Source organism: Artemia sp. Qi Xiang Cuo, chromosome 6 (assembly GCF_049724085.1).
Source record: "Artemia sp. Qi Xiang Cuo chromosome 6, ASM4972408v1, whole genome shotgun sequence".
Taxonomy (NCBI): Eukaryota; Metazoa; Arthropoda; class Branchiopoda; order Anostraca; family Artemiidae; genus Artemia; species Artemia sp. Qi Xiang Cuo.
Window position 1 is genome coordinate 24926244 of NC_142799.1, and position 27768 is coordinate 24954011.

A 27768-nucleotide genomic window follows, 5' to 3' on the forward strand; every position below is an offset into this window, starting at 1 on the left:
AAATAAATAATTATATATTACAGTATAAATATTAATATAATTGTAAGTTATATACTCCAAAGTTTACTGAATTTCACAACTTCAAACTTTCTGGAAACTATTTATGGCTAAACTAATTTTTATTTTGGCAGCAAATAAAAGGATAACCTACATCTATACGCCTGAGTTCCAAGAACGCATCATGGATACAAATTCTGAATAGGTCAGCGATTACCACTTCATCATTATTATTATTATAATACCTCTCGTCACGTGTAGTAAATTGGTCAATAAAGTTAAGACAATGGTTAGATAAAACATCCTACGGATGTTGACTATGTTCGGAAATGTTAGTGACGACTGATATAAAGCTGACACAACACAGTAACCGATATTATACTATCTGATACACTGAAGATAACTTAGATATAAAACTAAGTAAAGACTAAGTTATAATATTTATTTATTTGAGAACCCACCAGCTTCACAAAAACCTTTGAACATTTACACAAATGAAAGACATAAGAAAAAACTAAATCACGAAGCAAAATTTCAGTTTTCAATCCCCCGCGAAGCAATACAGAAAAAGAATAGGAAACCTACAGATGGAATCGGGCACACACGCAGAGGTTTGTTTTGGGAGCGAATTTCAGGAGGGATAGGAATGAGCCAGAAAGACCACTCCCCGTTCTTGACTGGATAGGATTTAAAGAAGATGGTTATTGACATCTAAAATTATACTAACAGGTAGACATTTTACCGGAAATAATTTATGGGAACTAAGGTCTGAGTCAATAGATTGCAGTGCGCCTTCAAATTATTTAGAAAGGTCCAAGACCCTCGTCACGTGCAGAGACCATCAACAACTGTCACGCAAAACCCATGACAACAAATTATGCCACAGATGTTGCAAGAACCCGTAGTTAGTTAGAACAGTTGAAGGAATGTTTACCCAGAGGCGCAAAATAGTCGATTTGCAAAGCAGAAAGGAAAAGTAGCCTATGTTTTCAAACTGAATAAATCTGTGCTGAAAAAGGAACTTAAATGGCGTACTTGGAAGCGAAATTACAGTAAATATTTCCTTAAAAAACACGAAATTGGAATTGCTATGGCTCCGTAGCTAAGATTATCTTGAAAAATTTAGAGGTCAACCAAAGAGGACGGTTTAGTGTAGAAAGAAATCCACCAAAATCTTGGGACCTTTCGTCCTTTGCAATACCGTTCACCCAAAAATTACTTCTCCCTCAACACGAAACACTTCTACCTGAAAGGTATCATACAATTTTCATCGCACAGGAAAATACTAAAGACTCGACTTCTATGTCGTATGAATCTCCTCCATATTTTGTTATTTTTGTCCAGTACTTAAATGGATAGCTCAGGGTGGATGATCAGATGACTGGCCTTAAACCCAAGAAAAATTGACAGGCTATATCTATTGGTACGAGATGTAACCTATGTCATAAAACCCTTTTATTTCTTGCTAAAATGGTCAATTAGTCAAGTTGTTCATGTCATTTAAACAAGAAATCAGAGGAGGACCAACCTCTCAAGCCCCCTCTCTTGCAGGCATTGCTGTTTGAGGTGGTCAATTGGACAAATTTTACAAACCCAAGAAAGAATAATGTAATACCAAAACATAAAGTCTAAAAAAAATAACAATAATAATCTTACAGCTAAGCAGGTAAATTCATTGCTTAAAACTGCTGGGTAAAAAAAATAATCAAAAATCAAAACGTATTCAATAATTTCCCAGCATATAATAAAAGCATGTTTCTAATCTCTACGATGTAGATTCTTCATCGCTTCCCGCTGCAGAGATGACCATAATCTCAGAGCCACTAGCTTCGCTTTTAGTTTCACTAACTTCTGTTTTAGTTTCCTTCGTTTCTTCTTCATTTATAATTTCCGGACTAGACGGCACTGGACTGACCGATTTCGTTTCCAAGTCTCTCTTAGATTTAGCAGGTTGAATTTCAGGGGTTTTCGGCAGCTGCCACGCTGGCAAAGAGGCACTGTTTATAGCTGGCGGCTTAGGGAATTGTTTCCTGCAAACCAAAAACGTTGTTGGAGACGAGAACTTGTCTAATCTTTTTAAACTAGTGAAGATCAGTTTAATAAATCATAATCCTTATAAAATTTGAAAATAATTTCGTCGGGTTTAGGTCGCTCCAGATTATTTTTCTTTTTTGCTATTACATGAAGATTTAATTTTTTACCCATTTATTAATGAAAAAACAAAAACAAAAAAAACTGTAACTAATAAATACCCACCCCTTCCTCATAAATCTCCCGATTTCCCCATAATATTCAAATATTCATTTAGCCCCCTTTTTTTTACTTTTTTTTTTAAATTCAATTAATTTTTAAAGGTAAAGCTCCTAGAATTCGGCCAAGAAGAGATCAAATTAGATTAGACACATTGAAACACATCAGAATTAAACTGCTAATTTTATGCTTATTTCCATGGTTTGGTTTGTGTTTTTGACAACTCATCCCCAGATCCCCTCTAATAGTGTCATATAGCCCAAGGTTATATAAAGAAAATAACTAAAAAATAATGGAATTCTTACTTTATTATTTGCAGCAAGTATCTATGAATCACATCTCCTAGCTTTTCCCCATTTTTACCTGTTTTGAATTAGTTTTCGTCAATAATTATGTTACTTTTTTCTAAATAGTCCAGAGCTATATGAAACTATTTGACCGGGGCTGGGGTGAATTGTAAAAATACAAACCAAACCATGAAAATAAGCCCCCTCCCCCCAAAAATGTTTTAATTAACTTACAGTACTTGCAGTAGTTATGTTTACTAGCATATTCAGTTTACAGGAATTAGTAGGGACTACAACAAATCTCAGGGAAATGTTCCCTCTAGTTCTTCTTACTGTGGAGCTTCTTCAATAAGGCAATGAATTACATGCAATAAAACACTTTGAGAAGAAAGAGATGAGGGGATGTGGCTCTATGACGATTTAACATTGTTAATTTACTAATCAACTGACTGATAATTATCATTAGTTAATTGTAATTAAAAATAGTTAATTGCTAATTTGCTATTGTGCTTTAGTAAATACTTTGAATAGGAGCGAAATATAAAGCAAAAAAAAAAACTTGTTTCATGAAAACTCAGTTTTAGAAATGTCTTAGTCATATTTGTGCTGTATCCAGAAATGGACATGTGCATTGGACACTACTGAGATTCATCATAACTAAATAAACCCTAATAAACGATTTCTCCACTGATCCCACCACCAGCATAAATTACGTAATCCAGGAAATCTGATCTCTGGTAATGAGCATATTAATGGATCCGTCAAGATGTTCATTCGCCAGTTCATTCAAGATTTGTAGGATTTTGAAAACACTTTTGATGGCATCTTTATGAAGCATGGGTTTTTTTCAAATAATTTCTAAGCAAGGAAAAATCAGTTAAATCAATACAAATAAAAAAAAAGAGAAAAAGAGATTGTCAGGTGAGACCTCCGCTTAACCATTCTCAGTGCAGGAGCGGGGGGGAGGGGGGTTAAATTATGGATAGAAGTCTACGGCAAAAAATAAAATTTAAAATAAAAAATATAATAGAAAAGGCACTTTCTCAAGTAAGCAACAGTGAAAAGACAACTAAATAAAACCCGATGTTGAATGACAGATTAAACTTCCGAATGGCAATTTATTTGTATAAAGCTCTTTCCAGTATAACATTATCGGAAATCCCATAAAGATTTTCTTTTTAGGACTAATTTTTAATTCTATTGTGATGTTTCATCTCTGTTTAGGAAATTCTTTCTTAAAAAAGACATAGATGCAGGAACTAAGACACGTCTTATATGCTCTAAGCTCATGTTTCACGTGATCTTGTTCCACAGAGTTCCACGAATTTTCATTTTTGTCAGTATTTTTGAAAAGAGAAAATAACGTTAGAAAGACAGACAACGTTAGAGAAACGTTTCACAACGTCAGAGAAAATAACTTTAGAAGAAGATAATAGCGTTTGAAAAAAATATTCTAGTGACACCTACCAAACGCTCATCTGATTATTGTTTTCATAAGATTACTCTTTTTGCAGAAGTTTTTATCAAATTTAACTTTTGGCATAGTTGCTTTTTCGTGTTATATAGGTCAATAGCAGTATCAATTGTAAATTCAGTTTTGTGAACTTACTTAATCAATCATCATGTGGCGTTGAGAGCGTCGTCAGCCTTCTCCATGAGGGGCGGTCAGCAGCAAGAGTGTCTGAATCAGACAGTAAAATTCCAGCCTTTTCCAGGAATTTCCCAAAAGTGTCATTGCACTGGAACTTGGGTCTTCCTCTTGGATGTTTCCAGCCACTACTGATTGGTAGAAGTTGTAAAGAATCTGAGCCGGAGTGTCGGAAGGCAGTCGCAAAAGATGATTTGTGAACAGGTTTATTAAAATTGTATTCCTTTCTTGCAACATGAAATGAAGAAGCACAAACGTATCCACTTACCTACTAAGAAGAAGACCTTTTAAAGAGACCAGTTCTGCTTTGATCTCTCTTATTTCGGCCGAAGTTGCAGTGGCACTTGTTGAAGGTCGTTCTAACAAAACTTTCACTGTTTCTTGCATACTTTGCAACGCTGTTGTCATCTCAGTTAAAGTTCTCAAAACTGCTTGATTTGATTCAACCAAAGATTCTTCAAGTGACTTCCGTGCATTGTTGCCATACAAAAATGGGGCTATATATTTCTGGAAATCAAATATTAAGAGATAGAAATAGATATATCTACCAGTTTCGAGAAGAAGAAGACGATCTTTGCTAAATATTTGAAGAGGCCAGTATGTCCCAAGAGAGAATGGCTACATATAAACGAAAACGCTTATGCTGGTAAGACTTATGCATATTTTTTTTATATTCTTGGGATTTTCTATATTTTATATATTCTTGGCATTCAATAATCCTTACTTGTACGAAACAAAATGAAAAGCAGACCAAGAGGTTGACAGTAAAATACATAAAGCGTATATTACAAACTTAAAATTCCGTTTAAATATTCCAAAACATAATATCTAACTAAACCTTACCCCCTCAAGCCCAGGACCCCCTGTACCTCACAGCATGGTCTCAATTTTTAGTAATCCATTTTAAGACTGTTTAATTTTTTAGTGAAATTGAGGAACTTTAGAAGTTATCAAACAATTTAATGAGAGGTGCATAAGCGACACTTGGTTACAACGATCCTCACACAAAGGATAATACCTTTTTAAACTCTGCAGTAAAGTTAAAACTGGCAGCAGATTAATTATAATAATTATTCTTGAAATAAAAAAAGATGTTTCTTTCTGAAAATTATTTATTATGCTTTATCACAATTTTTCAACCAATGAAGTGATAAATTCCCTATTTGACTTTTGCAACAAAAAGTACAATAAAAACTGACGAAAAATATCAACTTTTTCGTCTTGTCAATATTTGTCAAATCAGTCAATTTCCGATGTTTTTACTGAACAGTTCTAATACTGCCTAAGAAGTGATAGAAATTTTCGCTGCATTGTAGAGAAACTCCTTTCGCAATTAGCAGAGGTGACTAGGAGCACCAATGTTACTTGAAACGATTCATACACGTTAGGGCAGAAATAATTTCTGATACGTTTCGTCACATTTTCTACATTTATTCCACAGTTTTTAATTTGAAGCATGTCCTTCATCATTACAACTTCGGCATTCACGGCAGAAAAATCATTCCTCAGAAGATCTATAGAGCTTATAAAATATGTCGTATTGTTCATGATTTACCACCTTTTCAGTATCAGGAAGTATCATTGAGATTACAGGTATTTCGAAAAATACCCAAATATCTTTGAATTTTTTCAGGTCTAACTATGAAAAAGAATCCTGTATCAAAACCCGACCCATTCAAAACTAAACATCAATTGCGTAAGATTGTTGGTGCAACTACTGCCATTGGTCACGACTTTCGGAACAGACAGGCACCTGAATATAATAAGGGCTAATGATGGCAGCCACAAAGATATGATAAGAAAAACTTTAAATCATAATTAAAGAATAATCATTCTCAGGCCGATAAAGGAATCCAGTAACGAAGCGTACGTTTTGACTAAGCGGGCATTGTCCACCCAAAGGTATAAAATAAACTGATCGATATTTATTTTTAAGCTCACCCTTTGCTTTCAGACAATATTAGGCTATGCCCTCCTATATTTATAATAAGGGATTTGAAAATTATTTTCTACCATCTTTCCACTTGCACAAAATGAAACGATAGACTCCGACAGAGTTTTGCAATGGCCAGTAAATTCGGCGGCTTTATAAAGTCAAAAAGGCACAGCGATTGGTCTACCGCAGTACATCTGAATGGTTTGTTCTGGTACTTTAAAGTGTTGCAGATTCAAACTGATCAACTGCAGAAATGTAACATACACAGGAACAACAGTTTATCCCATATGGGGCAAAAAAACGGCAAAAAACTATCCTTTTGCAACAATAATTCATTCTTTATAAGAAATTACGCTTGCCTCAAAACGTGACATACGTTGAAAATATAGAATTTTCTTATTCAGGGTGTCTAAAAAAAAAAAAAAAAACAACAACAAAAAAAAAAAAAAAAAACCATTAAATTTTAAAAAAAAAAAATGCCGGTTTTTTTCATTTCTGGGGAAAAAAAAACGGTATAAATTTAGGAGCAGTCCCGGTCATAAGGAGACATGTTAAGAAAACAATTCTTACTTCATAATACGCAAAATTATCCTAGTTAACATATTTTCCAGGGGGAGTACCTTTATCCTCCCTACTTTCCTTGTTTTCCAGTTTTTCAATCACACTTTTCAATATTTTGTCTTTTCTCCAAGTCTTGAAAATCGTTCATAAAACAAACAAACAAGAGCCATATAGCAAATCTAACCTAACCAAACCTAATCTAAATTTATTAATATTATGCTATTTGTATCTTTTTGGCAGATGGCAGTGATGGTGTTTAACATTGATATATAGAATATTTGAAAACGGATAAAGCAGTCAAATTTCTTTATTTTTCAAAAAAAAAAAAAAAAAAATTGTACAAAATTGGAAAACATATCAACTAGGATTATTATGCATATTATGAAGTAAGAATTGTTTTCTTAACAAGTCACCTTATGAACGGGACCTAAATATACGCCAAAATTATAATCAATTCCTTGGATATTTTTTTTTATCTTTGTATCATATTTAAATATTTTTACCTACTTTGCTCATATATGTACAGGGTCGAAAAATTTTTATCAATGAATTTATTATCAATTCCTTCGATATTTTTTTTGTATTGTATTTGAATGATTTACCTATTTTGCTCATATATGCACAGGGTCATTTTTTGTATCCTTCCGCCCCCTTAAATTTTTTTTACGCGATGTAGAGGAAATGTTTAGATATAACAGCTTTAAAAGAAGTTTTAGGAAAATATATTCATGTCTGTACATGATGTTTAAAAAAAGTGTGGATAAACAAAAATATATGATTCTTAGAAAGAACACCACGTATATTAATGAATTTTTTGGTTTCTACAGAAAATCCTAAAGAATTTTCATATGTAATGTCCTAAACTATGTCCTCCTATTCACGAGATATTTGAAAAAAACTACGTTTTCTAAAGAGTTAAAGAGGCTGAGTTACAAGGTCGAACCTTAAAACGTACAGGGATTAGGAGGCACAGTTGGGGGCTGCCGCCCCCAAACCCCCGCTTTCGCAGCCTTAAAAAAAAAAGTTTTTTAAACTGAAAGTAAGGAGCGCCATTAAAACTTAAAACGAACAGAAATTATTCCGTATATGAAAGGGGCTGTGCCCTCCTCAACGCCTCGCTCTTTACGCTAAAGTTTGACTTTCTCACAATTCTTTTTTTAAACAATAAAAACTTTAGCTTAAAGAGCGAGGCGTTGAGGAGGGCACAGCCCCTTTCATATACGGAATAATTTCTGTTCGTTTTAAGTTTTAATGGCGCTCCTTACTTTCAGTTTAAAAAACTTTTTTTTTTTTTATTTAAAGGCTGCGAAAGCGGGGGGTTTGGGGGGCGGCAGCCCCCCCCCCAACTGTGCCGCCTAATCCCTGTACGTTTTAAGGTTCGACCTTGTAACTCAGCCTCGTTAACTCTTTAGAAAACGTAGTTTTTTTCAAATAATTTCTGCACGTTTTTGTACAGTTTATTACTTATTATTGCTTGACTAACTGTTAGCTGATCGTGTCAGGATTAAAGTTGGGGGCTGCCGCCCCCAAACCCCCGCTCTTGAACATTCTTGTGTTAAGGCTTTTAATTCCTGAATACTCAAATCACGTCGTACAGGGTGCCTCCTAATCCCTGTACGTTTTAAGGTTCGAACTTGTGACTCAGCCTCTTTAACAGCCCCCCAACTGTGCCTCCTAATCCCTGTACGTTTTAAGGGTCGACCTTGTAACTCAGCCTCTTTAACTCTTTAGAAAACGTAATTTTTTTCAAATAATTTAAAAAAGAAACTTGAGTTTCTTTTTTAAACTTTAAATTCAGTATATAAAAAATTTCCTAAAAAATTTCCTCTGACGGTGAATCGAACCCGGGTCTTCCGCCTGACAGTCAGGAGTATCGACCGCTGTACTAAAGAGACACAATTGTAATTGTTTTTTAGTATAGGGAATCTATTTTTGACGCAAGGAAATCCCCACAAACCTTGATAATTGGTTTTTGGAAAACAGGAAAGGAGTGATCGGATTGAGCTGAAATTTCAAGGATAAGCCCCCAGGCCCCAGGAAATCTTATCCTCTTAATTTCAGCCCGATCAAACAGCGTTAAAGGGGGCTGTGATGGGAAAAATTAACATAAGCTCTTATAGGAAAACGAGGTTTTTCGTAAATTTAAATTCGGGGGATAATTTTTTCGGTCTGAAAATATCAAAAGGCCCTAACAGGTCGAATTCTGCTTCGAATGAGTCCTCATTCACCCGGATCAGTTGCCAACTGTGGCCTGTAGGCGTGGCTAAGAAGAAAAAACAAATTTTGAACTTTAAGTGGCTATATTTGGTTTTTGAAAAACAGAGAAGGGGTGATTGGATTGAGCTGAAATTTTGAGGATAAGCTCCCAGACCCTAGTAAAGCTCAAACTCTAAATTTCAGCCTAATCGGACGGCATTAAAGGGGGGCTGTGGTCGGAGGTTTGCAACTTCTAGCCCAATTTTACCCATGAAGATAAAGTCGGAGGGGGGGTGAAATTTTGCCCGTTGCTTAGTTTAAGCTTGGGCTACAAAATGCGATTACCCCTGTCTCTCTGCGACCGCTAGGACCGGAAATCGCTTAACATTGTGGTGGGTCGCCTCTTTATAGAGGCACAAGTGTGCCTCCTTGATATTACCAATTAAAAGTTGGCCATTTTGACACTTTGAGTCTATAAAATTTTAACCGTGAAAAATTAAAGAAGACGGTTTGTACATTCCTATCTTAGTTTTTATAAGCTATCTTAAATTATCTACTGATGGTATCAAACAAGGTTTTAACAAAGTACGGATTTTGGAACTTCAATTGGTGCCACCATTAAATAATTTTACATAGCTTATTTTCTTTGTATCGCGTCAAAAAAAGTTAAGCTGGAAAATAAAAAAATTACCCAATACAATGCTTCTTAATCTGTAGTACGAAATATAGCAGTGGCAAATCTGTTATAGGTAGCGTTAATAAGCGAAATGGCAGGTACAGAAACATAGTAAACCTAACATTAACAAAGTGGATTATTGTTATACACAAAATAAGCATAAAAATTTCAAGAAAGCGAGACAAGGTCTCCTAAAAAATGAAGGTCTAAGCACTGTCAGCCTCTGAAATTGACAATGAATTTTCTGTGTAGTTCTTTTTAGTGAAAAAATATCTTAGTTCAAATCAATCAAATCAATAGTTCAAGACATCAATTTTTTTTTCAAACTTAGATCGACTATATATATATATATATATATATATATATATATATATATATATATATATATATATATATATATATATATATATATATATATATATATATATATATATATATATATATATATATATATATATATATATATATATATATATATATATATATATATACGAATACGAAGAGCAAGAATAATTTTCAAGAAGGCCTGTTCGTTGTGATTTATACTCGATTGGTTGGCTTTCAATAAAACAGTTTAGATTGTATACAAACAAAGTAGGGAACATATTTCATTTCTACCCAAAGGAAAAAAATCTCACGCTTCGCCATGGGTATCAAGAGCTGTATACGATGTTCCAAGAATTATTGTAAAGTTTATGAACCCAAGAATATCGCTCAGACAAAACCGCCTTTAATATAATAATTCTTAAGACAATCTTAAGACAGGATACCTTTTATACATAATATACAGAATTTTCTTCATTTTTGTTACATTTTTACGAGTCGGATAAACATTACGGAGGGGGGGGGGGGGGGGAGGGGGTTAACCCCCCCCCCCCCACTATAATAATATAATAATTCCACCTATAAAAAATGTTAATACTTCCTTGTTTCTCTAAAATGATGTTATACAAATGAAATATTGTTCAAACACCTATCAACAGTAGTACACACCTTGTCATGCTGACAATCCCTTGGCAATCTTATCTCCAGTTTTCGAGAAGTTTGGAGTTGATACTGGAGCTAATTTTCAATACTGGCGATATTTCTAGGGTGGGCATTATCCAGCCGTGCTCCCCTCCCGGCAAATTCGTTTGATAGCAAAATTATCAAATTCTTCAAAACTATTTCGCTTGATAGGAATCAAAACTTATTATCAGTCAGAGGCATGGGAGCAATCTCACCTTCTTCTCATGTTTTCAGCAACTTTTTAGCTGCTGGACTTTTTGCTTAACAAAAAGATATTCGGTAAGATAATTTTGTAAATCTCATTGGCCTACCATCACAAAGAACAAAAAACAAAAGAGAAGAAAAGTAACTGGTCAATTTTCTAGCTTCTTAACGAGAGCGTTATTTATTGTCAGTCGTTGGATTTTGATGAGTGGCTAGCTGTTTGAGTTGAGCTCTTTGGCTTTTATGTTTTTAATTCTCCTCTTTTTTCTATTTTAAATGTTGTTTTTTGGATTTTTTCCGCATTGTCAGGTTGTTTTTTTTTTAATTCATCCAATTTGGGTGTTTGTTTCTTTTTGTTCTCCACGTTGTTTGTTTTTGTCTTTTTATTTTTGTCTGGCTTGAATTGTTCGCGTTTTCGCTCAGGAAATGTGAACATGTTTCTTTGAGGCTTTCTCTTATAGCGCTGAAGAAGTGTCCTCCCGAAATATCCGTTTCGTTTCATCCCGTGAGGGTGAAATTTGATGATTCTGTTTATATTAATATTTTTGAATTGTGTTTTTCTTGTTTTAATCGTTCTGTTTAATTTCTTAATTGTTTTTATATGTTGTTCTTTTTTGTGGCTATAACCCTGCAGTTTTGTGTGTGTCAAATATACTATACTATATACTACTCTACAATATACTATTGATATTTACTGGTAAAACAAAAGGTAAACGATGCGGGACTCGATTCAAAAGTCCGAACCAGCGATGCTGATCTCCTTTTCAAGACCCTTTAGCCAAGAAGTGAAATGGGGGTTGGGGCACAGCTACCCTATGATTTCGCACACCCTTCCTATTTACCTTCTCCAGATTTCTCAAGGTACTCATTTAGAGCTAGGTCGACTCTGGCCGAACTTAAAGAGTCATGCCACTGCCCCAGTGGCGGTTCCGGAGGGGGGAGGGCGCCCCCCTGACGTAGTGGCAGATTTGTGGTTGGGACCGCTTTCTCTGGTTTGGGTTGGGACGAAAGTTTTTTTGTAATTGGTTTTTAAAGGTCGAGCTTTTAATAAGTTTTTAATTATTAAGACTGTTTCTTTTTGCAACCAAGTTTGAAACAAGGTTTAAGTTACTTTGTGCGGTGTCTGTTAGATTTTACTGATGACGCTTACCGCCTAAAATTATGTAATCAAATTTATGTTTATCAAGGGAATCTGTCCGTATTACCACAGAAGTCAACTGGGAGGCCAACATCTTCATTTCGTAATAATAAGGAGGGGAAATTTAAAATTCTAACTTCTTTAGATTGTCGAAATGATATTTCAGGATTGTGCTGTTTTCAGCCCACAACGGGGCTGAAAAGCAAAATATTTACTTCTTTTTACTGTCAAAAATTCGTTTTCGAGTCTTGCTATGGCACTGAGGCGAAGAAATTTCTATCATTACTTTTTTGGCTGTCTGTTTTGATTTTTTGGGTTTGCTTTTTTTTTGCGAAGCGGGGTGATTTTTACAACATTGTTGTTTTTAAGGGATTTGTATAATAGAAACTAAACGTATGATGAGTGAAAACCTATTATTAATTTATGTTTTCGACTTCGGTCAGCAAATGGTTGCCACTTTACTGCTTATTTTCATCTAATTAAAGCTCTGCATTATATGACATATCACCTCCTCTGTTCATCCTAAAACATTAAAATAAAGGCCAAACTCTTTAGAACCTTAATAAACGTTCGTATAAGTATATACTTAAAATTAAGTGTATGAGTCGAAATACTCCTTAAAAGGTCGGAGTAGTCATTTAAGAAGAATATATTTTCGAAAATTGTGTATAAAAGAAGGCAAATAATTATGTGTTTATTTATTTTTTATTTTTTTTATCTAGCCGGCACAAACGGGTTTCTGAATTCTCAGCTTACGTAAGTGGAGTGGCCTCGATTTTTTTCAAATATTTACTAATAAAATATTGAAACAAAGTGGAAATTCACACCACTTGAGTTAACCACAGAAAGGGAATTCCACAACAATATTATTTCAATATCTCTCGGATTCTTAATACCAACTAGTCGCAAAATATAGCCATGTTTTTATATTGAAGTTACATATATTTGTCCAAAAAAATTGTAGAAACTTTTGAATATACCGTACATGTTGTCTTTACTTATTTTGATATGAGGATATATACTTATTTTGATGATGATTATTTTTACAGGACCTTTCTCTTACTTAATGCTAAATCTGAGTCAAATTTTAATTTTTTATTTTGTGCTCAACAGACACATCAAGATTTAGACGTTTGAATTGAATATCCGAAAATCTTGAGATTAAAAAAAAATTAATTAGAAATCTACTACAGCTTGGAACCCTGAGAATTCAAATCACCAATCTATTGCCTATCAAAAACAAAAACAACAAACACATAATTATTTGTTTTTTAAGGAGTATTTCAACTCGTATACTTAGTTTGAAGCACATACCTACATGCATCTTTATTACAGTTCATATTTTTCTGGCGATTTTGGTCTTTATTCGAATATTTTAGGATGAATAGAAGAGGAAATACTAACGAAGAGCTCTAAACTGACAGGACTCTAGACTGATAGGACTAGCCATTATAAACGTTCACCGAAATGTTGAGGTAGACATTGACCGTCTAATAAATAGATATGGCGGGAGTGAAAATAGAGAAATATAATTTTTCTTATAAAATTGTGAATTCTATAATTTAAGTAAAATATATCGAACTTTAAAAAGTGAAAAGGTAAGCCACGTTGTTATGAATAGTAAAATTTTTATTAGTAAATTTTCGAGATTTCGTCAAAGTTGGCAATGTATTTTAAGAAACTATTTTTAAAAAGAAATAGTGATTAGTCAATACTTTATTGCCTATACTTAAAACCCTTATTTTAAATGTCTTCTATGCATTTCTATCTCTTCGTTCCGTTTTTTTTTGTTACACCCCTAAATGAACTAGTATTTAATGTTTAATTTAATATATATCCTTTACGAATATACAAGTTGTATCTTTATCCTCATTACCTACTCTTCATTACTATCACAGTTACTAAGCGATGTCACAAAGTTAGGCGACATGCTAAATAGTTTGACATATACAAATTGTTACAAAGAGTGCATGACCCCAAAAGATGGTTCAAGACCATTTTTTTTTTTTACAATAAAAAGCTTAACTCCCTGGCTATAGTGGTCAGTAGTACAAAGGCGAAAAATTGCGTAGAAAATATTAACTATAATTTTTTTATAGATGGTGAACAGCTTTTTATTTTTATTTATGGCGGGTGGTTTTATAACTTACTATTTTTTGTATCAATATTTCTATACCATTTTAATTTCAACATATTTATTAGAACTTTAACCCTCACCAGATTTTAGATTGAATTTACGACAATTTCCACTACCTACATACGACACATAACTGTCGAGGTTCCCCTTCGCAAGTTTATCAAAGCAACCTATTATGCGCCCCCCCCCCAAAGAAAATCCTGGATCCGTCCCTGCACTCCCCCCCCCCTTCATTCCGAATCAAATAACCAGTGAGACCAGGACTCGAACCCCAGTTCTTACAGACACAGGATTTCAAGTCTGCTGTGCACGAACAGTTAAACTGCTAAAGCCACAACTTGAATAAAAAAAAAACACACACACAAAAAAACACCATAAAACTGGGTCCATAAGCAAAATAGCAGCAGAATGAAGTTCAAAAAAATTAAACAAGCTGATTCATATAAGAAGCCTTTGCTGGCGGCATGGAGGGAAAATTGAAAAGAAAAAGAGGAAAAAGAACAAAAGAAAGGAAGAAAAGGAAAAGGAAGGAAGAACAAGAAAAACTCGCCAAAACCCATGATATTTGCAGTCAATTATAGATTAATATGTCCAGTGGCGTAGCAAGGTCTTGTGACACCTGGGGCGCAATTTCAACTTGAGAAAATACAAGAATAGCTCTAGCTTTTGTATTTCTTATAAAGAATGAATTATTGTTGCAAAAGGATAGTTTTTTGCCGTTCTGTTTGCCCCATATGGGATAAACTGTTGTTCCTGTGATCTGCTTGTATTTTAAACAGTCTCTTAGACATATTCAGTAGCGTAGGAAGGGGGGGGGGAGCGGGGGCGGACCGCCCTGGGTGCCAGCCCTGGAGGGGTGACAAAAATTGTTCTAAAAGGACTTATGACTGATCAGGGCCCGCCGTGCAAGAACTGGGGTTGCAAAGTAGCAATGCTACTTGGTAGTTTTCAAATGTGCTGGCAGATTTTGTCTGAAAATACCATTTTTATATATATAAATAATTTTTGCTCTAAGAAAAGCTGTCAAAACACAAGTTGTGCTCGGCCATGCAAAAAGTGGGGTAGTGACAGCTCTTCTTTGAGCAAAAATTATTTATATATATAAAAATGGTATTTTCAGGCAAAATCTGTCAACACATTTTTCTAGGTCATGCAAAGTGCCAAATAGCATTGCTACTTTGCTACACAAGTTTTTTCACTGTGGACCCTAACCAATGATAAGTCCCTTTATGATAATTTTTGCCACCCCTCCAGGGCTGGTACCCAGGGCGGTCCGCCCCCACTCCCCCCCCCTTTTCCTACGCTACTGAATATGTCTAAGAGACTGTTTAAAATATAAGCAGATCATTCCTTTCAATTGATTTTTTCTCTATTTTACAAATTTTTCTTCACATTTTTTACAAGCTATTTTTCTTCTTCCCTGACCATTGCAACACTCAATGAAAGGTTAGACCCAGCTCAATATTCTAATTCTTTGCAAAAGATTGCATATTTTTTCTATTTCAGCAGTACAAGCTACAACAGTGTGTCGACATATTTTGTGTTTTTTAAAGCTAAGGCTTGCTTTCTCTAAGTCTGATTTTTTAAAGCTAATTTCTTTATGAACTTTCTTATATAGTTGAGTTTACAAAGAAAGTTCAACTATATAAGTTATGAACTGACTTATATACTTGAATGTAATAATTTAATTCATCCTAAAATCTGATTAAACTTAGAATTCCTTTAGAAGTGTCTAGTTTAAAAGAGCCTAAAAGAAAATTATAAGTGTAGAAAATGTGACTTTTTTAACGGAAATAATATTCAGGAGGCAGCACTGGTTCCATTTCCATAAGAAGCGCAGAATCAGATCCCTTACCCACTAAGTTATGATTTTACTAGAAGGAGGGAAGAGGAAGAGATGGCATATTTAAATTTCACATACTTTTTAGAATAGAATGTATAAGTGGGGGTAAAATGCAACAACTACGAACCAAACCATATATATAACCTGTATGTATGTAACCTGTATGCATTACTACGCTATTCATCCGATCGATAAGAAGCTGTTGAGTCCACTCTTCCGAGGACTGTAGGCATACCACTCTTTCCCAACCCTTGTATACATAACCTATATAGACCGATTAAGTAATGTATATAAATGTAGGGTAAATTACAACTTTATTCAGCCTGGGATTAACTCTATTGTGGAAAGTATGACGTTTGAAAACAAAAAACAAAAAAACACTAGTTTTTATCGGTTCAGACAATTATCGTTTTGATCTCTGGACTTGAATATTTTAAATGCTTTTATATTTAAAAACACAATTGTTATTAGTAGCCGGGGGGGAATTTTCGACGGGAGAGAACATCCCAGGGGGGATTGTAAGTGGAGGGTATTTTTCCACAGAGGGTGGTTCCTTTCTTTTAAGATCGTAGCAACACATGACAACTAAGCTAGTATAACATACAATTGGTCTTTCTAAAGCCCATCTGACCAAGTATTTTTTTTTTTTTATTTAGGCTTTGTCTTCACGTCACAACTTAGTAAATTTTCTAGCATACTACCTAAAAACTTTTTGTTTTGATCTGACTACTTTTTTTGGAGCTATGGGTTTTTATATTTCTTAACATTGGACGTGATCGTCTCTTACTAGGTTGCTAGCTACCGCTGCAACCCGGATAAGGGTTATTACCTACAAATAGCAAAGACGTATTGCCATTTACACTTTTACATATATGGAATTTAGTAATATCATGTCAGGCCCACTCTCTCAAACTTTGATGCAGAGGCTTTCAATGACAAAATTGAGAAAGTCGAGTCTAGAAACATTCTTTTGGTTGTTTAGATCCCTTTTCCCCAACTATTAGTTACAGCCATGACAGAACCAGGAATATATGCAGAGAAGAGGTTTTCCAGAATTCTCTCCCTGACTGAAACCCCAAAATTTAACATAAAACTTCATTGTGCAGACCACAGCTCCTAAATATGCAACTGAATAGAAATTGGATATCAAACTAAGCTATAATAAATGATAAGATCTATTGTTTACCTTATAAAGGTACTTAAATCCATAGGATGCGCTAACAAGGACTATAATGCCACTACTTATGTCTCTGATGATGGTCCATTGCGACCGATGGCGTTTCAAGATTGGGATATTTGTATAGACTGGAGACTGAAAAAAAAACAACATCAATAGGAAAATTTTGCACCAGTCAAATAAATTTCTTCAGAGTCCTACAAAAAAGATTATACCTGGAGACTAGCAGCTCTCCAGACAAGGGCATGCTAGAACAAAAAGAGGCGCATATTTACATTCCTAATTTTATTCCCTTTTTTGGTTCAACTAGCGTTTGTGACAATTAACCCTTACCCCCCCCCCCCCCTGTGATCCCATATATAGCCTTAGGATATGTAGGCAATAAAACCCCCCAATTTTTATTTCAAAGAGAAATCCTTACTTTTATAATATGCAGCATATTTACATTAATCATATTAACATATTTCCTTCTATTACCATCCACATTTTTTATTAATTGAAAATAATATTTTTTATCCAAGATCCAGCCCAATCACTCGAGCTAAACTGCATATATCGAGCCTACACAGAGTAACCAGCTTTACACTGGATCAATTGAATCAAATTAAATATATTAGGGTTTTGTATGTGGCCATTAGGGGGGGGGGGGGGAGTGAAAAACCTTTTTTTGTTTTGAATTTTGTTTTTAGTTTTCTTACATAAACAATGAACCTGACAAAAAGATCTTTGTCTGCAATAGGTAATTGACTGGGAGGGAGGAGTTTTTGCATCTGTGTTAGTCTCAGGTGGCTCTGTGCTCCAGTGAGTTGTGAGCAGTAATAGTAATAAGTAAACCACTGTGCAACTCATCCCTGCCCAACTTAATCTAACCTTGTTAAATATTTTCCAGAGAAATTGTCTACTGACAGCTTTGGGTACCCATTTAACCAACCGCAATTCAAGCAATAAGCTTTACAAAAAATGTAGTTCTATCCAACTCTCTAGGGCTATAATGAGAGAAAAGCTGAGATGGCTAGGATAGGTTCTGCAGATGAAGATTGCCAAAGATCATTCATTTCAGCCATCCACCTGGGGTCAAACAAGGAGCAGGTTGTACCTGAAGGGGGTGGAAAGAGGTTGTAAGAAAGGATTTAAGAGAAAACAAGCATCTTGAGAGGGGGTAAAGAAAGAGGCCTCAAGTATCTTGGGTTGGAGGAAGAGTGTGTGCATCTGTGTTAAACTCAAGCAGCTTGGTGCTGCAGCGAGTTGCTAGTAGTAATGAACAAAAACCTACAATAAATAACAGACACTTCCCTGTCTCTATTCAAAAAACCGAATTTTCGAATGAAAGTTCAGTTTGGCTAGCCGATACTTACCTCATACGTTGGTACATCTATTAACGAAAGCTTCTCCAGTTTTGCAATACAAAGACGGGGTCAAGACACCACAATTCCTCCAAAAAACAAACGTTTCGACAACTATCCAGTCCCTCTCCATGGCCAACTCAGACCAGTTTCTGTTTTGAACTAAATCCCTTATAATTCCTTAACTCTGTATGAGCGGGAAGGAGGGAGAGACTCTATGTACCAACGTATGAGGTAAGTATCAGCTAGCCAAACTGAGCTTTCATTCGAAAGTTCGGTTTTGGCGTCGCCATTACCTCATACGTTGGTACATCTATTAACGAAAGCTTAGATTCTAACCGATTTTGTGGTGAGTTCATAATTCAACTAATACAAAATATTAGTTTCAAAATCAAGTATTCAAATGTATAAACTATAAAATTGTCTGAACCGTAACGAAATGTTGAGCATCGGTTCGATCTTCTGTTTTATGAAAGTAGTGTTGTCTGACAGAAGATTCCAAAGACCAGCCACAAATACTCATTATATCTGCAAGCGGTACTGATTTTGATGGCGCCCACGACGCCACCATGGATCTTGTGTCATGTGCTTTCCTTCTTCTACACTCTTCTTTTGCTGCCTCATATGCCATAGTTATGGCCTGCTTTATCCAAGAAGAAATGGTTCCAGCTGCCACCTCTCGTGGTGCTGTTTTAGAAAAAGGGTTGAAGAACCTTTTTCTCCTTTTTCTGACCGCCAAGTTAGCTGTTCGCTGTGCGTAGGCCGATAGTATTCTCACTGGACACAAAGCTAGATCTACATCTAGCGCGGGAAGAAGGATAGAAGAAGGTATCTCATGAGGCTTCACGGTTTTGGGTCTAAACGAAGGGAGAACCCTGAGTTACTGAATTATCCGAAAATTTGGATGTACTGAAAGACAAGGCATGAATTTCACTCCTTTAACGGCCAGATGCGATGTCAGTATTGAGTACCATCTTAATAGTAAGATCTTTCATATCAATATTCCACAAGTAAAGAAATTACGAACTTCTAAAATACATTTCAAGAAGGCCAAGATTCCTGGTAGGAATATGATGTTGTGTCCGCGGTGACTCGTGCCAAAATTCTGTATCATTTTCGTCAAACTAGTATCTTTGCTGATATTTGTTCCTGTAGCTAGAGCTAGCGTTCAGCATATTGCTGCTTTATAACCTTCTATCGTTGATGGTGCGAGGTGTCGACTAGTCTTTAGATGTATCATGAATTTTGCAACTGTCTGAGTACTGGTTTCGAGAGGATTAATCTTCCTTTCACTACACCAGCCCACGAACACTTGCCATTTTCCATTGAACAATTCAATGGTAGAACGTCGCTGGGCCAGGCAATTGCACGGGCTGATTCTTAAGAAAAACCTCTCTTTTCGAGTCCATGCTCGATATCTTCCAGCCGTGTAAATTTAGGTTCCTTAGTGCTGGGTGGCGAAGTCGACCCTGCTGGAGGAGATCTGACTAATCTCCGAGGGGTATAGGCAAGTCTACTAGGAGGTTGAGAAGATCCGTGTACCAAGCATGGCGGGGCCATTGCGGAGCAATTAGCGTTATTTGGCAGTTCACAGAATTTCGAACCTTCTCCAGAACCTTTGGGATCAGGGCAAATGGAGGGAAGGCATAGCTGTGCTTGTTCGACCAATCGTGGACAAGGGCATCTGTGCCGATCGTAAGAGAATCTGGAACTGGTGAGAAATATACGTCGATCTTCCGGTTCAATCGAGTCGCGAATAGATGGACTTCTGGCAGTCCATACTCTTTTGACAGGGCTCTGATGACACTCTCATTGAGACTCCATTTCGTGGGCAGACCTTTTCCCTCTTGTGACAGTGTGTTGACTACTAGATTAAGTGACTCGGCGATGTGTCTTGCCCTCATGTGAACGTTCAGGGCCATCGTTATCTCGAAGAACTTTATGGATTCCTCTTCTACGGAGAAAGAACGGGTTCCGCCCTCTTTGTTTATGTAATTAACTACAGTCGAGTTGTCTGTCGCTACCATGACTACCTCGTTTCTTAGCTCCTCCGCAAAGGCTTTGATTGTGTTGGCTACGGCTCTCATCTCAAGGCAATTTATATGAAGAGATTTCTCTTCTGGAGACCAAGTCCCTGAAGTGTCTTGATGTGGGTCCTCTAGATAGCCACCCCACCCGTAGGTTGAGCTGTCGGTGAATATTATTTTGGAAACAATAGGAAGCTTGAGAGGAAGGCCTTGACTCAGCCAATCTTTGTTCAGCCACGGCGAAAATGCCTCTTTCATCTCTGTCGTAATCAGGATGTTTAAATCTATGTTGTTCCAAGACCTGTTCCACAATCTGAGCATTAGTAACTGACATTTCCTGAGATGTAGTCTGTTGAAAGAAATTGCTCTTGAGCCCGCATTGATGAGTCTAATCAGCTTCATCAGTTGCCTTATTGAGGCATGCGATTTTTCCAGAGTTGCCTTGATTGCATGTATCAAGTTCTGAATCTTTTCCGGGGTTAGGTACACCCTCCTTACCTCCAGGTCTACCAGAAACCCGAGATATATGATCCGTCACATATGTTGAACTTCTGCTTTCTCGCTCCGCGTGAACCCAAATCTGTGCAGGAGAATTACCTGATTTCTTACTTAGTATGAACCTAAGTCTGAGCTGGAGAATCATAATGGTCTTTATATTGTTCTGTACTAATGACTTTTGGTAATTGTGCAGAATCTATTTGTTCATGTAAGCATGCAATTGGATGGTTTGAATATGGCCATAGCTCACGATGGCACTTTGAACTGATAGATTTTGTTTTTGAAAGTGAACCCTAACCTCATTCTGTGAGTTAGGTCCTTAAAGTCGGCAGAAAACATGAAATACTTCCCAGAGATAATTATTTTGAGTACGCTCTAGAAAGAATATTTGAAAGATGCAGCTGACATCTATTAACAGAACCCAAGAACTTTATCAGTTTTTGGGATAATGTCAGGAGAGACGTTCTCTGCCTTTAACCTCTTTATGACAGTACCTAACGTGAGGTCACTGTATGATAGCATGCACAGAGTCACTTGTTTGGAAAAATCTAAGACCAAGAATGATTTTCTGTCAACTGATATGAACTTTATGTCCTCTACTTATCCAGTTGATGGTAACAAAATGAACTTTGGGTTTATGTGTGGTGCCTGTGAAGCTGAAAATGCGTCTTGACATTTGTAAGCTCTCGCTCGGTCTGGGATGCCGAAAGGGTCAAAGAAGTACTACGTTTTGAAACGATATTTCCTTCAATATTATAAGTATATACTGTTATCCAGCTAGCATAGCATATTTGTAATTGAACACTTGAAGTAAATTCAACTCTAATCACCAGAAAAACTTATCTCATGCCAGAACAGACCTATAGGTCATCGCTGTAGTCACTACAATACTATGCAATGATGGTAGATACGTCCGCGTAGTGGCGTTGAGATTATATAAGGCATTGTGGCCTTATATAATGGCGGTCTGTATTTCCAAAGCATTATGACCTTATGTAATGAGGGTCCGTACTCCTAAGGCGTTATGACCTCATGTAATGGTGGCCTGTACACCCAAGGTGTTATTACCTTATGTAATGCTGGTCTGTATGCCCAAGGCGTTATGACCTTATTTAATGACGGTCTGTACACCCAAGGTGATTTGACCTTATGCAATGACATCATGTACACCCAAAGTGTTGTTACCCTATGTAATGACAGTCTGTACACCCAAGGTGTTATGAACTTATGTAATGGTAGTCTGTACACCCAATGGTGTTATGACCTTATGTAATTCCAGTCTGTACACCCCAGGTGTTATGACCTTATATAATGCCAGCCTGTATACCCTTTATGTAATGAGTAATATACCATACCATAAATATTGGGTTTAACACACCCAAATGATTAAAATACAAATAATTACAAATAAGACACAAAAATTCACTTCTGTAATGTTTTGTTTCATGATTTTGCATACCACCAGGGTTGCCAGCTGCCAATATCTAAAAAGGGGTAAAAACTAAGGAAAAAAGGGGAAACTTTACTCAAAGAGTGCAAGTCCAAATAACAGAATTGCGCGCGCCTGTGCTTTTGCTCGGCCCAGTATGTCGAGAGGATCAAAGAAAGTACCACGTTCTGAGAGTGACTTATTCTTTGTTGTTGACTGCAGTTCTTCTGAGCGCTGCGTGATGAAGTTTTCAGCATTGGGGAGAAAGGTAACATAATAAGCTGCTTTCTCTTGAATGGCTCAATTACCAAAACCAGCTCTGCTGCAGAGTGAGGCTATTGGAGGGTAATGGTAGGCCTGGGGAAAATGGTGTCACCCAGTACTTTGTATACAAGGTCCAGCGACTCTGCCAAAGAGACCTTGTCATCTGTTCCAGGATCGGTGTCTACCATTGACTGCTCGTCATCAAAATGCAAAGAATCATTGTCCTCATTCTCAGAATTGCCATCACCTGTATCTTCTCGGTCTCTCGAGGCTGTTGTTGAGGGCTCTCACCCCTGTTAGTGTTGGAGGTGTGTTCATGCTCAGAAAAGGATCTTCCATCATTTTGTAAACAAACAATCTGTGACTTCATACTTTTCATTTCATCCTGTAGTGATTATTTAAACAATTACAATATTATAAATACATGATTTTATCCAACTATAAAATCTTTATAATTAGAAGCTGGGCCTAATCTGAGCTGCAATCTCCAGACCAACTTATCCCTTGCCAGAAGGCCTATAACGCCGTAGGCGTTATAACCTTGTGTAATGGTGGTCTGTACACCCTAGGTGTTATGACCTTATGTAATGACAGCCTATACGCCCTAGGCCCTATGACCTTATGTAATGACGGCCTGTACGCCCTAGGCGTTATGACCTTATGTTATGACAGCCTATACGCCCTAGGCGTTATGACCTTATGTAATGACGGCCTGTACGCCCTAGGCATTATGACCTTATGTAATGACGGCCTATACGCCCAGGGCGTTATGACCTTATGTAATGACGGCCTGTATGCCCTAGGTGTTATGACCTTATGTAATGACAGCCTATACCCACTAGGCATTATGACCTTATGTAATGATGGTCTATATTGCCAAGCTGTTATGACCTTATGTAACTTATAAAATATAAACTTATGAAAGGTATTATCCACACCCAAATACTGGATTTACAGCAGCTAAACCATTAAAATACAAATAATTATCTGGCCTACTAAACACCAGACCTAGAATAAAAGTAGATATTTATATAAATATAGATAAATATGTTAAAAATGTGTATATGTATCCTATGTAGTAAACATAGAAGAAACATTTTTGAAGTGCATCTATGCATTTTAAAAACGCATAAGAGTCTATAATATCAAAATTTGGATTAACAATAGAGTTTAAAACAAAAAAGGTTGCAAATTTTACATAATACGGTTTTTCATCTTTTCAACATTTGATTTAAAAATTTAGTGGCACAAAAATGAACAAAAGAAAGACTCGTGGAACAGTCTTTTAAGGCACTAAAAATCAAATCAAAAATTGAATTTTTATATACAATATTGCAATAGTGTCCTGGATATCTCTATTGAAGAAGGTACAATCATTACACTTATTCCCAAAAAGATGTTGTGAATAATTGTGCAATATGCATGCTGGGAGGGTAGGAAGTTCCCCTCCTATTACACAAATATTTTGAGCATAAACTCATTTTCTTTTTTACTAATAAAAAATGTTTTATATGTTGAATTATAACCAAGAAACTACCTTGGATAGTGTCTATCTGTGTAACCCCTTGTACCACAAAACAGAAACTGGTCTGAGTTGGCCATGGGGAGGGACTGGATAGATGTCAAAACATTTGTTTTTCAGAGGAATTGTGGTGTCTTGACCCCATCTTTGTATTGCAAAACCAGAGAAGCTTTTGTTAATAGATGTACCAACATATGAGGTAATGGTGACACCAAAGGAAATTTTCCACAACAACATTACTTCTAAGTCTAATTGTTGAGCTACTATGCACACATGTTTTTCATACATCTGGTATGCAAATATGCACATGGGTGATGTGTAATGAGCCCTCTGATGCAACACAGATCCAAAAGACCTCTCTCCCCCTTATGAAAAATTCAGTTTTATTTTACCAAATCTAGTTAACATAAATCATGGTGCAAGTTTAACTCATGTTAATTTGTGCAACAGCAACATCTACAGTAGGGTGGGGGGTAGGGATACCCACTGACAAATTGAACCTCCTTCTTTTTCCACTTCTCAAAGTTGTCAAAATTACAAACTAATGAATTACACCAAATTTATAGGACCATTCTGGCAAATCTAGGATTTCTGGGGATGGGTTGGATAAGCTTTCTGAGTACATCCCAAAAAATAATAAATTAGTTTCTATTAAATTTACCACTTCTAATATTTCTGTATCAGGTACTCCTGCTTTTTGAAAGGCTGCAGAAATTTCTGCTTCTGTTAACCCTTTTCTTTTAAAGAAAGATTGTTTGTCAGAATTTGACCTTCCAGCAACTCTTGGGTCTTGAAGGAATCTAACAGCAGTTGAAACCTAAAAAAGAAAAGTAAAACAAGGTTTTTCAATCATAAGACTTATATGATATATCAGTGAAGTAAAGTATTTAAAGTACAATCTTTGAAATACTTATTACTTAAGCATTAAGCAATTTTAAGTATTAATTACTAGGGTCTCTTAAACATTAAAATTTCAAGTAATTATTACTTTGGTCTCTTTTTGAACTTAAAAAAAAAAAATATTTCACTTGTTGAAACTGTAAATTGTTAACTCTGTTGTTTAATTCGTAGTGGCATCAAGGTACAACAAGAGTGAATAAATTTTGTTCTTGTTAAATATTTGATCAATCACCAATCTGCTCTCCTTATTGCTCTGATGAACAGAACAGAACAGCAACCTAAAATCAAGAAAAATTTCTTTTGGCATCTCTTATAAGCAAAAACAACAGTTTTATGTTTTGCAAGCTGAGTGTAGTCTAATAAACATTGGAAGGAATAAGACTTTGATTGCATGCAATTAAATTCTGCAAAAAAGGTGTCATTTTATTCTTTACTTCAAAAATCCTACTGTAACTATAAATTATAAATCTGTCAAGTAAAGTTAACATTGGCATAGAAATTAACTACTATTTTGATGAACAATAGTTTTATTGAATAAGTTCTTAATACTGGCACTTTGGCCAATAATTTGTGATTTTATCACTAAATTTCTGGCCAATTTTATATGATTCTGAGATAATTATCTATCTGACAAAAATTATATGGTTAGAGTCCATAGAGAATGCTCTAAAGCTTATCCACAGAAAAAAAAGAATCATTGCTCAGCCCAATTCTGTTCCTCTCCAAAGCATTGCTCAGATTCACTTAAGATCTTATGATTTGGAGCTATGGGAGTAATCTACATGAGCTGGGAAGCAAAGTGTACAAGTTAATGAAATAACTTGGGATTTTTCAATTGCATATTCAATACACAGGTCATTCTCAAAATTCACTGCTGTATGTTTAAAATCAATCTTTGCAGTAATGACATTTTCCTAAGTTATGGAGACACACAATTATAGTACTGATCCTCAAACCAGGAAAATTAACTTTTGCAGACCTATCTCACTTTTACCTATTCTGTGAAAACTTATAGAAAATGATCCAAAAGAACCTGAGACAGTTTATTGGATAGCTCCCAATCTGAGTTTTGTAGTGGGTAGATGTCCAGTGGACAATTTAGTCCTTCTCAAAGCCCTGCTCTGAGACAATCCAGAGAGCAAAGAAAAATACTAATTGCAATGTTAGTTAATTTTGAGGCTGCCATGGCAGCATTGACAAAACTATAATTGCAGAGCTCTTAACAGCACAGACTCTTCTATATGAACAATATTGTCATCTAATTTTTAAGTAGATATCATCAGTGAGCAAACACCCTCAAGAACTGCAGGAAACTTAGTATTCTGGCAAGAAAATTTCTTGTCCAGAAGATAGAAGGCAAACAAATAAAACATGGGCAATAGAACTGCAGCATTCTTCTTAGGGATATGCTAACTTATATTCAAGAATGTGCAAAATTAATAAAATAATCTAAATGACTTGAACTTCTGCTCAAATCACTGGAATTGGCATTTTGATAAGATAAACTTTAGATTCAGTTTATAGAATGTAGCCTATGAAAATAAGACAGTGCTAATGAAAAGGTAGGCTAGGATGTTGGTATCAGCATGGAGGTTTATTGTAATTTTTTTCTTTTAAGCTGGAAAAATAAGGATTTTTAGAGGAAAGACTTGATGATAAAGGTTCTCCTATTTGATAATATGTTAACTAGGATCATTATACATATTTTACAGTGAGCATTGTTTTCTTAATAGGGTAAGACACCCAGTAGTCGGCCACCTGCCTATTCTCGGACAGAATCTTTTATACTATTTTAATAACCAATTTACAATGAGCAGTTTGTATGTCCGAGTTTAGGCAGAATTGTCACTTGTTAGTAAATTCAAAAATAGGAGGCACTGTACAAGTGAAACTATTTGAATTAGTAACATACTTGTTCAGAAATTCTTCAGAAATTTTTTGATACAAAAATTAAGTTTCTAGGTGGTATAGTACAGTAATTAGAGTAGTTTAAATGTCAAAAAGTTTTCAAAGTGATTAAAGTGTCCAACTACTGGGTGTCTTACCCTATGTCTCCTTGTTGACAGTACCAATTCTAAATTTATACCAATACCATGCAGTCCTTAAATAATATTTTTTTGTTAGCCTATTCATATTATTGACTTACAAATAAAGTAAACATACCACTTGATGCCTTTTTTATGCTCTTTCCAAATATAATAATTATTTTTGTCAGAAATGAATTTTACCCCTACCTCTATATGTGCCAATTCAGGGTACATATTTGCACATTAGGGGGGATGGGAGTAAATTTTATTTTTAATGTAAATGAGAGGTAAGTTTAAACTTTTCCCTCACCCCCCTAATGTGCAAATATATACCCTGATTTGGTATATATAGGGGTGGAGGTAAAATGCATTTCTGACAAAAATGATTATCTTAGGCCTATTATATTTGGAAAGAGCATAGAAAAGGCATTGAGTGGTATGTTTCTTTTATTCATAAGTCAATAATATGAACAACGAAAAACTTACCCCTTAAACTAGATTTATTCTAAAGTAGAAGATGAATAAACTCATTTGATAGTAACAAAGTAAAACCAACCAAATCTTCTCTTAACTCTGGCTCCATGTAGGCTGAACACAAAAAAACTTGCTTTTGTTTCTTCCATTGACACAGCTAGGCGTTAAAAGCCTTTCAGACCAAAAATTTGGCTAAACCTTTTCCCTTCAGACTGACCATCTCTTA

At 35.6% G+C, this 27768-nt stretch overlaps 1 protein-coding gene across 1 annotated transcript; it reads right to left on the reverse strand.

The window, feature by feature from the left end:
* Positions 1 to 425: 425 nt before the first annotated feature.
* On the reverse strand, positions 426 to 27768 carry Pex14 (peroxisomal biogenesis factor 14). The gene is made up of 5 exons (XM_089090568.1): positions 27625 to 27768; positions 24803 to 24958; positions 17068 to 17193; positions 4451 to 4689; positions 426 to 2027 (listed from the first exon to the last, which is right to left on the reverse strand). Exons 1-5 carry the CDS (start codon positions 27649 to 27651, stop codon positions 1763 to 1765), a joined length of 813 nt encoding a protein of 270 aa, XP_088946694.1. The 5' UTR covers positions 27652 to 27768; the 3' UTR covers positions 426 to 1762.

Coding starts and splice junctions, on each gene's coding strand:
- Pex14 (XM_089090568.1), bottom strand. CDS start 27,651: ATGGAGCCAGAGTTAAGAGAAGATTTG. Junction 17,194..24,802: donor ATACAGAAATATTAGAAGTG/GTAAATTTAATA, acceptor TTTTTTTTTCAG/TCTCCAGTCTATACAAATAT. Junction 4,690..17,067: donor GATTTAAGTACCTTTATAAG/GTAAACAATAGA, acceptor TTTGATTTCCAG/AAATATATAGCCCCATTTTT.